The following is a 12,378-nucleotide window of genomic DNA, read 5'->3' as shown; positions in this document are numbered from 1 at the left end:
GGGAGCAGGGCCGGGGCAGGCGGCGCTGCGGAGCGCACCGGGACGGGGGAGAGCGGGGAGGCCCAGCCGGCTTTCCGTGAGCCACGGCTGCCGTCTGCGGGCGGGAGCGGGTTGGAGTTTGTGGGCAGGGGGTGCCGCCCCCCGGGCCGTGCCCCTGCCCTCCGGAGCCCGGGGTGCATCGCCGTGAAGTCGGCTGTGCGCCACCGCGGTCCGCTCCAAGGCTGGCTTCTGCTCGGTTTCCCAACTCCAGCTCAACGCTGACTAACTGCGGTCCTGCTTGAGAGGTTTCCTCCGCAGCCTTTCCGTATTTAAAACTAACCCTTTTCAGATGTAAGCAAGTCTCTCAAGTACGGGTAGAGCAATATCTTGCAACCCTTCGGCAGCTCCTGATGTTCTCGTTGATCATCCAGTGCCCTTCTGCAACAGCAGCCAAATTGTACGTGCCTTAGGGGTGCCATGAAGCCAAAGACAGCCACGGCCAGGAGAACGATGTGGAACTGATCTTAGCCAAGCGGTGTGTGGTTACACAAGCTTTGTGTACAAGCTCTACGTTTATAACACCAATAATAGCAAAGCTGCACCATGTGTCTTTAGAGGAAGCCTAGAAAAGGTTGTATAACCTCTCTGAACGGCCAACTGGAGCATCAGCCGCATCCCTGTGCTTTCCTTAATGGTGATAATTATACCTTATCCATGACTTGTTTCTGGAACAGCAGCTTAATAAAATAAGCTGTTTTGTGTGCGCACTGGGAATTGGCGAGCCCCTTTTTGCTTTCGGTAGCTAACCTTGTTGCTCTCGCAACACTCCAGAGTTTCCCTTCCACCAGGAGCGGCAGTCCTCTAGGTTGGACTTTGCATGGAAACATTGCATCAGTTTAAACAAGGGTGTGGTTCGATAGATCCATTTTCAGTGGTGAAACAAGTTCAGGAAGTTCCCATCCCCGCACGGCGCGCTGGGGAGCTGGGCCGCAGCGTGCCGTTCCACAGCCAGTTTTATTGGCGCACCTGAAGAGGCGTTTTGTGGCAGTGCAGAGAGCCTCGTCGGCTGGAATTGCTTCTGAATCCACTGAAAATGCAGTATTGCCTCCTCATACCCTTCCAACAGAGCTGGTTAAAATACTGCAAATCCCTTCACAGAAACATTTCGGAATTTGACAGTCAAGGGGCCTCCTTGGCCATGCTGGCAGGTTTGCCCACTCTCATTCTTGCCCTGAGCTGGGACCCTCTTGCCCTGGTAGATAAACAGATCTAAACTCCTGGAATTAAATATAAATCTTATATGTAGAAAAACAAAACTTGAATGTGCATGCATTTTGCTAAAGCAGCATAAATTTATCCTTACAGCTGCTAGTGACACTTGACGTGGCTTATTTTGGTTATGTTTATGGGCTCTTTGGAGACTTCTATGCAAGAGTAGCTTTGCAGATCTACTCCAAACATGGGCATCATCGCATGTACCATTGTGCCAGAGGAACGCAGTCCTGGGCAGATGCTCCTCTCCTGGGACAGCCTGGAACAGTACTGCAACCAGGTCAGCTAATGCAAGTAGTTTCAGTAACTAGCGGGGGAATTCCAGCCCTGCGTTTTTATCTGCAGTGACTCCCTCACTGCTGGTAACAGCTACGGCTCTGAACGTGAGAAGAATCAGCTTTGCAGGATTAAATTCAGATGGCTCTGAATGTGACATCATTGATTTCAGCACATGGCTGGGCTTGGAAGGCAGTGGTGTTTCTTTGCTGCAAGGTAAAGCAGCCGTATTTGAATGTCACACCCAGTTGCACGATTTCAGGGGACCGTTCGGGTATTGGTAGAGAGATATATAGTGGCTGATGAAAGTGGAGAAAATGGAATTCAGTTAGCAGTTGGTGCATTAACACGTTGCAACAAAATGTTACAGCTCTGCTGATTTTCCCATTCCAGTTGTAAAAAGTTGATATTCTGAAAGAAAACATGAGCAGTGACAGGGAAGAGTGATACAGGTGGGAGACCTGGCACAGACCAAGGGTCTGTGAAAGGAAGGGTAACAGAGTTACAGGTGGCATTGGGGTGAATCGAAGACCCTCCTGTAGAGGAATAAAGCAGGGTGGGAGGTGCAGAACTTGCAGGAAAAATCTGGAGATAGCGAGAATTGCAAAGTCACAGGTTTGTTCAAAAGAAATGGGGAGGAAGGGGGTCGATGGGTGGGAGGAGGAAGTTTCAGGAACATGGGGGAAATAAACAAGAGGGCACGTAGGGCTGCTGCTGTGGTCGGGGGTGGCATTAAAACCAGCTCCCTGGCGTAATGGCGGGTGTGAGTAGTTTCAGAAATGTCCTGAAACAGAAAGTGACACAAAAGGACATGTGGTGGGAAACCAGAACTAATACAAAGAGGAGAGAGAAACAGTTACTCTGAGATTAACAAAGGGACTGGAAACTAGACAGACAGACAGCAGGCGGGAAACAGAAGGGATATCAGCAGAGAGAAATACAGCAACAAGGTGCTGGGAGGAGCCTTGGGAGGTCATTGTGCCCCAAAGCACCCTAGTACATTCCTGTAGGAAACAACACTGATGTCATGTGGAAGATGACACTTCATGCAAAGACTGTGCTTAACCAGGCCGGGGATAACAAGAGGCTGGGGAGAAGCAACTGGAATGGGAGTGCACAAATGCCGGGAGCCTGGGCAACCCAGCACAGGAACCTGAATGACTGGTGCATGTTGTCAGACCAGATACTGAGGGCATGAAAGAAAGGGTGGAATGGCAACTGTGTCTGGAAAACAGGCATTTTGGGGAATGCATAACCCAAGAAAGAGAAAAATAAAAGGTAATGGCACTACAGTAGCAGTTAGCGATGAGCAGCTTCCAAAAGAAAGAAACCAGGTGGGGGCTGATCAAGAACCCAAAAGACATAACGGGAATTAAAAATACTTTCAGGGTACTGTCGCAGTTTAACCCCAGCTGGCTACTATGCCCCACCTAGCCACTCGCTCACTCCCTCCCAGTGGGATGGGGGAGAGAATCAGAAGGGTAAAAGTGAGAAAACTTGTGGGTTGAGATAAAGACAGTTGAATAGGCAAAGCAAAAGCCACATGCACAAGCAAAGCAAAACAAGGAATTCATTCACTCCTTCCCATGGGCAGGCAGGAGTTCAGCCAACTCCAGGAAAGCAGGGCTCCATCACAGGTAACAGTTACTTGGGAAGACAAATGCCATCACTCTGAACATTCCCCCCTTCCTTCTTCTTCCCCCAGCTTTACATACTGAGCATGATGTCATATGGTATGGACCCCTTTGGTCAGTTGGGGTCAGCTGTCCCAGCTGTGTCCCCTCCCAGCTTCTTGTGCACCCGGCAGAGCATGAGGAGCTGAAAAAGTCTTTGACTAGTGTAAGCACTATTTATTTAGCAACAACTAAAACATCCATGTGCTATCAACATTATTCTCACACTAAATCCAAAACACAGCACTATCCCAGCTACTGGGAAGAAAATTAACTCTATCCCAGCCAAAACCAGGACAGGTACAACTTAACCTATGAAAGGGGTTAATATATGTAAAGGCAGCCTGCCGTAGCAATAAGCTGGGGAGTCTGATGCTGCTAGATGGAAAGAGACAAGATAAGGTGAGGCAATAAGGCATAAGAGGGAAGAGAAAAAGAAATGTATAAGCCAGAACACAACAAATCACAAGTAAAGGAACACCTACCCATCCAGAAACAGTTCTCACGAAGACAAGGGCTGCATCTCGAAAGCTGAGCACGCACTGGGAAGGAAACCATCTAGAACGGATGATTAAGTGTCACTGATGGAAGACCAGCCAGCCAAGCAAGGGCTGCCTATCTGGCATGCTCCACTGTGAAGTCATTTCAGAAATGCACCTCTGGAATCTTTTACTAAAGTTTTATTAAGAAGTTGTACTAAACTAAGATCTGAAAGGGAAACTGTGCAAAGAGATTCTCTATACCATCAAATCCCTCTGCTCCTGGCTGGGCAAAGGCCGTCGAGGAACTCCCTGTGCAAAGAGCAGCCCTGCTCCTTGGCTGCTGAGTACAGATCAGCTGTGACCACCACGGAGGGGGGACACCCAAGGGCTCTGCTTCACCTGTGTGTTCTGCTCAACGCATCGGAAAGTCAGAAGACAAGTGCACAAGGAAAATGAGACAGTCTAACCCTCTGACAAAAGGGGCACGATTAGCTTGTGTGTTTCCTGATGCCAGATTCACATGGCCAATTTCAGCTACCACTTTTAATAACTGGAGGAATTAATTCGCCATATTTAGCCCTCAAATTGCAGTAACTGCTATCAGTGAATACTGTTTGCAAAATCTTATACCGAAAAGGAAGAGAATTACTCCAGTCATCTTCTGTCACACAAAAGCTGTCCATTAAAGCACTTAAACTGTCTAAGCGGGGATTTGGTGGCAGTCCCTGCAGGAGAACCACACTGCACCAGACCGCAGCAGGGCAGGACGAGGGTGCCAGGTACTGTTTGGACAGGTCCGCAGCTGACAGGACCCCCGGTGCTTGTGAGATACATCCTCTCCCTTCCTACTGAACCGACGAATGCATTTACATTAATAAAAGACGGTGCAAGCTGTGAACCTGCAGCAGGACAAGGAACAGTGATGAAGAGAAGCGTGATGTGCACCTTCCATCTCAGTAAAAATTAGAGAAACAGCATCACAATGAAATTGGAAGTACACAACTGGGGGCTTCAAGAAGTTCCTTGGGGAAAGTCAGTGTTAGTGGTACTTGTTTACCCGACGTTCAGTGACCTTATTTGCCATGAAGAAGTCAGATTTTGAGCAATACATATTTAAAACATAAATTTGATGGTGAAACAAGGGATCCCCAGAAGAGAGGTTGGTACCACAAAGACCGAAACCACCGTCGTCCACGGAGGGAAGGCTCCGGGAGCTGCACTCGCTGCTCCAGGGCGATGCAGGAGCTGGGATACCTCCGCCTCGGGCACGGCGGAGGGGAGGCTCCCTCGGCGGTAGCCGTTCCCGGCGGCAGCCGCCCCGCTGCTCCCCGGATCGGCCCCCGACGGCCCCGCTCACCCCACGCCGAGGGCGAAGAACCTGGTACCGGGGCGGCCGCCTCGCCTCCCCTCCCCTCCCCTCCCCTCCCGCCACCTTCGGGCTCCCCGGGGGCCTCGAGCGGCTCCGGACAGTCCGTCCGTACGCCCGCAATCAATCAGCGCGCCCCGCCTGCAATCACGGGCCCCCACTCCGCCCGCAATCAATCAGCGCGCCCCGCCCGCAAATCACGGGCCCCCACTCCGCCAACCGCTCCCCCCCGCGCTTGCCACGTCCCTGCTTGGCGGGGCCAATGGGCGGGCGGCGCCAGGTGTGTACTACCTGCACCACGTGGGGCGGGGGGGGCAGGTAGGGCCGCGGCCCACGCGCGGAAAAGCCCGCAGCCATTGCGCCCTTTCCCAGGGGTGCAGCCGGCGTAGGAGCGGCCGCCTGTCCGTCCGCCCGTCCGCCCGCCCCGGGAAAAGAAAGGGGGTGGGTGGGAAAGGGGCTATCTGTGAGCCTCCCCCGCGCCGGGTCCGCGGGGAGCGAGGCCGCGGGTGGGGGCAGTCCTGCTCGGGTCTCGCTTGGAGGTGCCTTGGGCAGAGAAAGTTTCTGGCCTCTTCTCTCCCCTCCTTGCCCCTTCGTTTCCCCCTATTTTTTTCCTATTCCCTCCCTGCTCTTTTTATCCTTCCCACTGGTCCCGGTGGCACCATGACGGCGTCTCCCGACTACCTGGTGATCCTCTTCGTGACCACGGCGGGCACCAACGGAGCAAAGCTGGGCTCGGATGAGCGAGAGCTGCTCCAGCTCCTGTGGAAAGTGGTCGACCTGAGGAGTAAGGAGGTATTTTTCCCCCCCCGAAGGGAGAGCACCCCGACCTGCTGCTCCCCTTGGCCCCTGCCGTGCTGGATACAGGCGGGGTGGCCCTGTGGGTGCCCCAGGCCGGAGCAGGCTCCGGTGGAGGGCAAGGGCCGGTGCTGCAGGTGGGGACCTCCAGCCCGGGGAGCTGACTCGCCCCTCCTCTGCTTTCTCTGGAGCTGGGGCACCTGCACGACGTGCTGGTCCGGCCCGACCACCCGGAGCTGACGGCTGAGTGCCAGGAGATCACCCAGGTGGATGTGGAGAGCCTGACGCTGGCTCCACCGCTGGAGCAGGCGTTGAGACAGGTGATACCCCATAACCGGCTGCTGGGCGCTGGTCTCCCATGGGGGCTCCCCGGTGGGGTAGAGGCAGTGTTAGCATCCTTTTATTCCCTCCACTGCCACTGCAGGGGCAGTGGAGCCTGGCACAGGGGCACCACGGACATGCATGGGCCAGGCAGCCTACCTAGTTGTGGTGGCTTTTGTGGGGATTTCTTCCTTGCTCATTTACTCTGTGAGGGACTGAATCCCAAGAGAGGAAGGTCAGGGCATCCCCCTACCCTGGTCTCCTACATGCTGGACCCTGAGTCTCAGCTGAAGGTGAGCCCCAATCTGAGTTGGAAGAGGCCAAGTTCAGATGCCCCCTCAAAAAGCTGGGTGATGGCTCATCAGTCCTGGGAAGGAGACAGTCCTTAAGCCTCTAGATAAACAGGGAGGTGTGCCTGATTCTTACTGAGGGTAGGGCTGAAAGCCCGTCTCCTTTCCAACGTCCTTGAGTGCTTTGTCCAAAAGGCTCTTCTGCCTCAGTAGCCCCTCAGCTCTTTGCAACTAGCTTTGCGTCTCCTTGAAGCTGAGGGTTTGGGGCTTTTTTTTTCCCCTTGTGATGTGGACTGTCCGTGTGGCCACTTCTCAATAGAAGGGGGGGAAAGAGGCAATTCCCTTGTGAAGATATTTGTTGTGAAAGTTGTCATGTGCTTAGCTAGTAAGCAACAAATCTGCAGAAGTGAAGGACTAGGCTCATAGAAAAAGAAATCCCAGCTCCAAGTTCCTGCTGCCCAGGTATGACATGTTACCAGCTGATGACACTGCTTAGTGCAGCCACTCTGATCTCTTTTATGTGTATGTCGTTTGTTGTTCCTGCTTTCAGTTTAATCAGTCCGTGAGCAATGAGCTGAACATTGGTGTAGGCACTTCCTTCTGTTTCTGTACTGATGGACAATTGCACATTAGGCAGGTTCTGCACCCTGAAGCTTCCAAAAAGGTATGTAGTTGTGGCTTAAGTTTGACTCTTCATATGCCTTATATACCTTCTTGCAAAACTGATTAACCTCTTTTTAGTGTGAGGGTGCCTCCACACAACTGTAGTACAAACATCACTCCTATTTTAATACACTTACCAGGCTAAAGACCCTGTCTATGTGGAAGGTGTCGGCAATGCCCAGTTCTTTTGTAGCCCTGAGATGGCTTTTTATGTTAAATCAGAAGAAAGACTCTCTTGAATTAGGTGTTTGAGAAAGGAGCAATGCATTGACAGAGTACTTGTAGCTCCCACAGCTGTAGGAGCTACAATGGGTTAACAAGTGGGAATTTGGAAGTGTTGCCAAATAGTTAACCACCTTAATCATAAACTGCCTTTTGAAATTTTACATTCACCTTTAGCTTCAGCAATTTTCAATCTTTGTGCATTCAGCTGACGCTCTGAGGGCGGTGCTCGTATTTGCAACGAGTTGAACAGTAGTTTGAGGCAGGCTATGAGTGATGACTAGTCCCATAGCCTAGAGTTTTCTATAACTTCAGAGTTGCCAAATCGCTAACAGTGTTACAAGGTCCTACCTACTTTTCATTAGCAACAGAGTTGCAGCAATATGCCGAGTCTCTGGTCCTGAAATAACTGCATCAATATTAATAACATCTAGTTTTGTGGCTTGCTATGAGCGTGGATTGATCTGTAACTGAGCTATTCTGCTCCTCTCCGTGCCCATCAGTTTGCTGCTTCATCTTTGAAGGGGCACTGCTGCAAGTCTGTGCCATGACAAAACTGACAGTGGATGAGTTTGTTTATAATACTTGTTGGTGCTCTAAGTATTGATACCTTTGAAGGTTTGGAAGAGAAACAGTGAGCATAATTCATAGTGAAGGGACAATCCTTATGTGTATATATATAACTTGTCTTAGGGTGGAATGTGAGAAAATGGGGAAACAGGTTTTTAACAGACTTTCTTGTCACTTGTAATGGGTGTGTGTTTTATATGGTTAATCTTTCCATGCAGTTAAATTATGTGGATAAAAGAAGGGGCAACTCCTATGATTATTTAAGCTTGCTTGGTGTCGGCGATAGGCATCATTTTTTCTATATCATCACAGGGTCACTGATAGGAATAAAATATTCAGCAAAATATTCTGTTGCTGTTTTGTTAAGAATTATTCATTTGAAATATGATCTGTGCTGTCTATCGATTAAGTAAACCAGATGCTTATGAGACCTCTAATAGCCCTTTGGTGAACACCCTAATCCTGAGGTTGGGGTGGGGGGTGACTGAAAATCCAGGTAGGCAGAAATCACTAGGCTCTTGAGAATATATTTAGTTCTTTTAAGATGCCCAGACTGTACCAATCTAGCAGCTCATGGTATTCAGATAATAAATCGGCATCAACTGTTCTAACTGAATGCTGGTGGAGTATGGAAATTGATCTCTCACGGAGGAAGAAAAATAGCCACGCTAAAACTAGAGCAGGAAATCTTGGCAAGCATGCCTGCATTTTCATAAGTTGTCTTTAAAGAGTATCATTTGCCTAATGCACCTGTCCATATGCTAAGATAAGCTCTAATGTTCTCAAAGCAGAACTTGTTTTAGAGCCTAAACTTCTTTCTTTGGGCTCCCTAAATGTGCTTTCACATATCCTGTCATTTTGTTGTAATGCCAAGATGCTAGCTAGTCGTTAGTCGCTGAAAGCCCTTACATTTTGTCTAGGGAGGCATTGCAGGCAACAAATAGCCAAGTGGAATACAAAGTGTTGTGTCTGTAGGGAGGCTCTGGGTTGAGGAGCTAACTGAAGGAGTAGGGGTTTGTGTTGGTTTAAACAGCTTCCTTCAAGTTTTCTCCATGTCTTCTCCTTCCCACCCCCCAAAAAATTAAAAGCATGTGGTAGGTGTAGTGGTGAGGCAAAAAGGGTTTTATTGACTTCCAGTGGGCTGCGTAACTTGCTCCTGGCTTCATATGCTGCAGTTAAAGCAGTTACCACGCATCGACTGACAGCCTCTGTACCATATCAAACCCTCATCTGTGTACTGTTGGGGGTGTTTTTCTGTAGTCTTCATTTTTATTTTTTTTAAGGGAATAAATATTTGAAGTGTGACTATTCTCTGAAAACTCAGCCTTGTATATAAACCAAAACGTCTTCTGCTAGTCTTGCAAAACTTGCTTGGCTCTATAAACCGAATGGAGTGCCCTCTGGCTTTTTACAGTTAAAACTGGAATCGAGAATTGATGATAAATGTTGCAATAGCAGGCATTTGCTCTCCTACATATATATTGGATTTGAGGCACTAGTAATAATAGCAACTGTTTCTCTGGCAGTGAAAAAGCACATTTTTCTTTTTAAACCACCTAGAGGAAGCCGCTCAAGCAAAAAAACTTATATACACACTTATGTGGCTAAGAAGAGCTATGTGAGTTTCTCTGTAGCAAAGGCTGTTTGTGTTTCCTGCCTGTTATAAGGAAATTGTTAAAAGGTTTGGATCTAAAGACAAAGTAGATTAAACCCACCCCAGCTGACAGTAGTTACTTTGTCCTTTTACAGAATATTTTACTGCCTGAATGCTTCTACTCCTTTTTTGACTTGCGGAAAGAGTTCAAGAAGTGTTGCCCTGGCTCACCCGACGTTAGCAAACTTGATGTTGCAGCCATGAGAGAATGTATCCTTTTAACAGTGATGGTGTCTACTGCTCTTGGAGCTGTGGCTGAATTTTAGGACAGAGGTGCGTGAGTAATGCTTGCAACACATGTTTAGGGGTGGTATAACTTTAATGAGTAACTTGGAGCTGTACTGAACTGTCTCACAAAGATAAAGACATACGAGGATGCATACTCCCATGGGGAAACTCTATTTCTTCTTGACTTCTGTATACTTTCTATACTACCTTTATAGTTTTGTCTCTGTAAACCTCATTTTAGTGTAGCTGGCATATTTGTTCAACTTGTTGATATCAATCCTAATATTAAAGTTGTGACGTTGCTTGTTGCATCAGTTACATTTTTGTTTTATTTTTAGTTAAGAGTGAATACTGAGAGACCATCTTGATTTTTGGGAGGGGGAATGGTTATTCTTGATGTGAATTTGTATCAAATCTTTAATTCGGTAGTGAACCTGAGGCAGGGATGCTGTTGGCATGTGTGGTATTCACTCTCATGGAAGTTGTACATGTTTCACCTGGCAAGGTGAAACTGGGCTGGCAATAAGATGCAGTCAGTAACGTGTTTCCATATTCAGTGATAGGGATATCTAAAATTACTTTCTGAATAGTCTTAAGTGGTGTGTAAACTAGCCTTGTCTGGCTCTTTACTAGTCCTAGCTCGGTTTTGTCTGCATGCCATGTACAATTACTAGAGCTGAAACTGGGGCTGTGCTTTCTTCCTCGCTTCCCTGGCAGTCTCCCTTGCTGCAGGCTCCGGTCCTCATCTCAGATGTACTCTTGGACATGGAAAACACTTGACTTCCCTACTGACCTATTGAAGCAGTAAGCACAAAAGCTAGCTAGCAAGGAGGGATAAAAGAATTTGAGAGTATTTTTATTGGGGTTTTTTGTTAATAATTTTTTTCCTCTGACTAGCTTATTGTGTCCATAGAGTGGTTGCTATTAAGAGCTGGTATTTTTCAGACTCAAAAGTCTGTGACTTCTGAATTATTTTGGCCTTTCACTGCAGGACTGGGATTGCCTGGGCTTTGTGCCTGTCTCAGGGGGCATAAAATATCTACGTATGTGCAGGGTGTTTTGTGTTTAACCATAAGGTTGTATACTGTCTGCTCTGCTTTGCCTTCTGCAAATTAAGATTAATCCCCTGTAGTGAAGGGGCAGAAATCACTTCTCCCCCTCCTTTGAAGCAAAGCAGTACATTTTGTGTAGGAGTGTGAATTTTTAAGTAGAAAAGTGAAATAAATGCTTGCGTTACATAGTCTAGAAACTGCGTGATGGACACTTCTTAAAGTTATGGTCAAAAACTTAAGACATTGTTTAGGGATGTTTTGACATGATCTGGAGAAGTTGAAGATAGCAAGCTACTTTGGCTGTATTGGAGAGATGCCTTTGCTTTCTCCTCGTGTGAGCGTCTGGTTTATGTTTGCCACTGTGGAAGCAGTCATATGACTCTAGCCATCTGGAGTGTCACTGGTCAGCTAAGGCACAGTGACAGGCTCTGTACCCCCTGCCTGCTGGGAGAGGGGAGCAGACCACCCTGCATTACCCAACTGTCAGGGAGCCCCTAAAGAGTCGGTACCATATGAGGGTGGTTTTGGCAGTTGCTGGTAGTATTTCCTCCAAGTTTCTAGAGGCCCAGTCAGTCTATCCAAATGCTCTCGAGACTGAATTCTGGATCTGACATGCTGCTTAAGGTATATAAACCTAAACAACTTCATTTTTGGTTTATATTAATCTTTGTGGTTTGTCTTATTTTGTAACTGACAATGCTCTTATTTGTAAACTTGCTATGTTTATGCAATGTGGCTGAAATTAACTGTCTCTGCCCTACATTGCTTGAGAGTGGGGGCTGAAGATGCAGGTACCAAAAAGGTAAAATAACTTTTGTTTCACTTTTATCGACAAATATGATTATTTTCTTTCTCCTCACCTTGCTGAAATGTACCAACTTAACCTCCTCAGTGTCAGAAGCTGTACAAGACAATTGCATTTGGAGAGACTGATGTGTATGTAGTGCTTCTGATTAAAAAAAGTTGAAGCAAGTGCTAAGCAGGTACTAATATTAATTCAAACAGTTATGTGCAGAGATTTTAGGTTTTTTCCCCTTCTTCATGTAAGCGGGACAGCTACTTTCCTCCTGAGACAGTTATGTAGCAAAGAAAATGTCTAAATGAAAATTAACTTGAAGTGGATATGCTGGGGTGGGGGGCACAGAAACAAATGGAATAGGTTGAAATGAAGGTGCAGATTAGTGCACAGAATCGGACCAAGCTTTTTTTATTCTTGTAAAAAATGCAAATCTTCCCTCCCCTCCCCCCCATAGCTAAAGCGGCTGCATGAGTGGAATCTTCCCTGATTTGTGCCATACAAACTATACTGGGCCAGGTTCGTTAGCATTTGGTGGGGAAAGAAGCTTTTGCTTCAGGGGTAGGGTACCGACTAGAGGCGCAGGAGACCTGCGTTAACTGGTAGGAGCAGGAGTAGAATGATTTTTGCGCACATCCCTTCATGTACTTATATCTCTGTTCACCTGCATGTATAATGGCTGTGATCAGTGAGAGGAAGCTTCTGTGATATGAAAGAGTTAAGGGAAAGCTGGGTATTA

At 47.8% G+C, this 12,378-nt stretch overlaps 1 protein-coding gene across 2 annotated transcripts in view; it reads left to right on the top strand.

Annotated features, from left to right (window-relative positions):
• The first annotated feature begins 5,232 nt into the window (after positions 1-5,232).
• ESRP1 (epithelial splicing regulatory protein 1) overlaps positions 5,233-12,378 on the top strand; it is a 32,739-nt gene continuing 25,593 nt past the window's right edge. For both annotated transcript variants that reach the window (XM_064442389.1, XM_064442388.1), the window contains exons 1-4: positions 5,233-5,840; positions 6,035-6,163; positions 7,005-7,118; positions 9,659-9,773. In XM_064442389.1, coding sequence (XP_064298459.1) covers positions 5,709-5,840; positions 6,035-6,163; positions 7,005-7,118; positions 9,659-9,773 — 490 coding nt within the window. In that variant the 5' untranslated portion in view covers positions 5,233-5,708. The remainder of the gene's footprint in view (positions 5,841-6,034; positions 6,164-7,004; positions 7,119-9,658; positions 9,774-12,378) is intronic.

The sequence above is a fragment of the Phalacrocorax carbo genome, chromosome 2 (genome assembly GCF_963921805.1).
Source record: "Phalacrocorax carbo chromosome 2, bPhaCar2.1, whole genome shotgun sequence".
Taxonomy (NCBI): Eukaryota; Metazoa; Chordata; class Aves; order Suliformes; family Phalacrocoracidae; genus Phalacrocorax; species Phalacrocorax carbo.
This window is presented reverse-complemented; position numbering and strand designations above follow the sequence as displayed.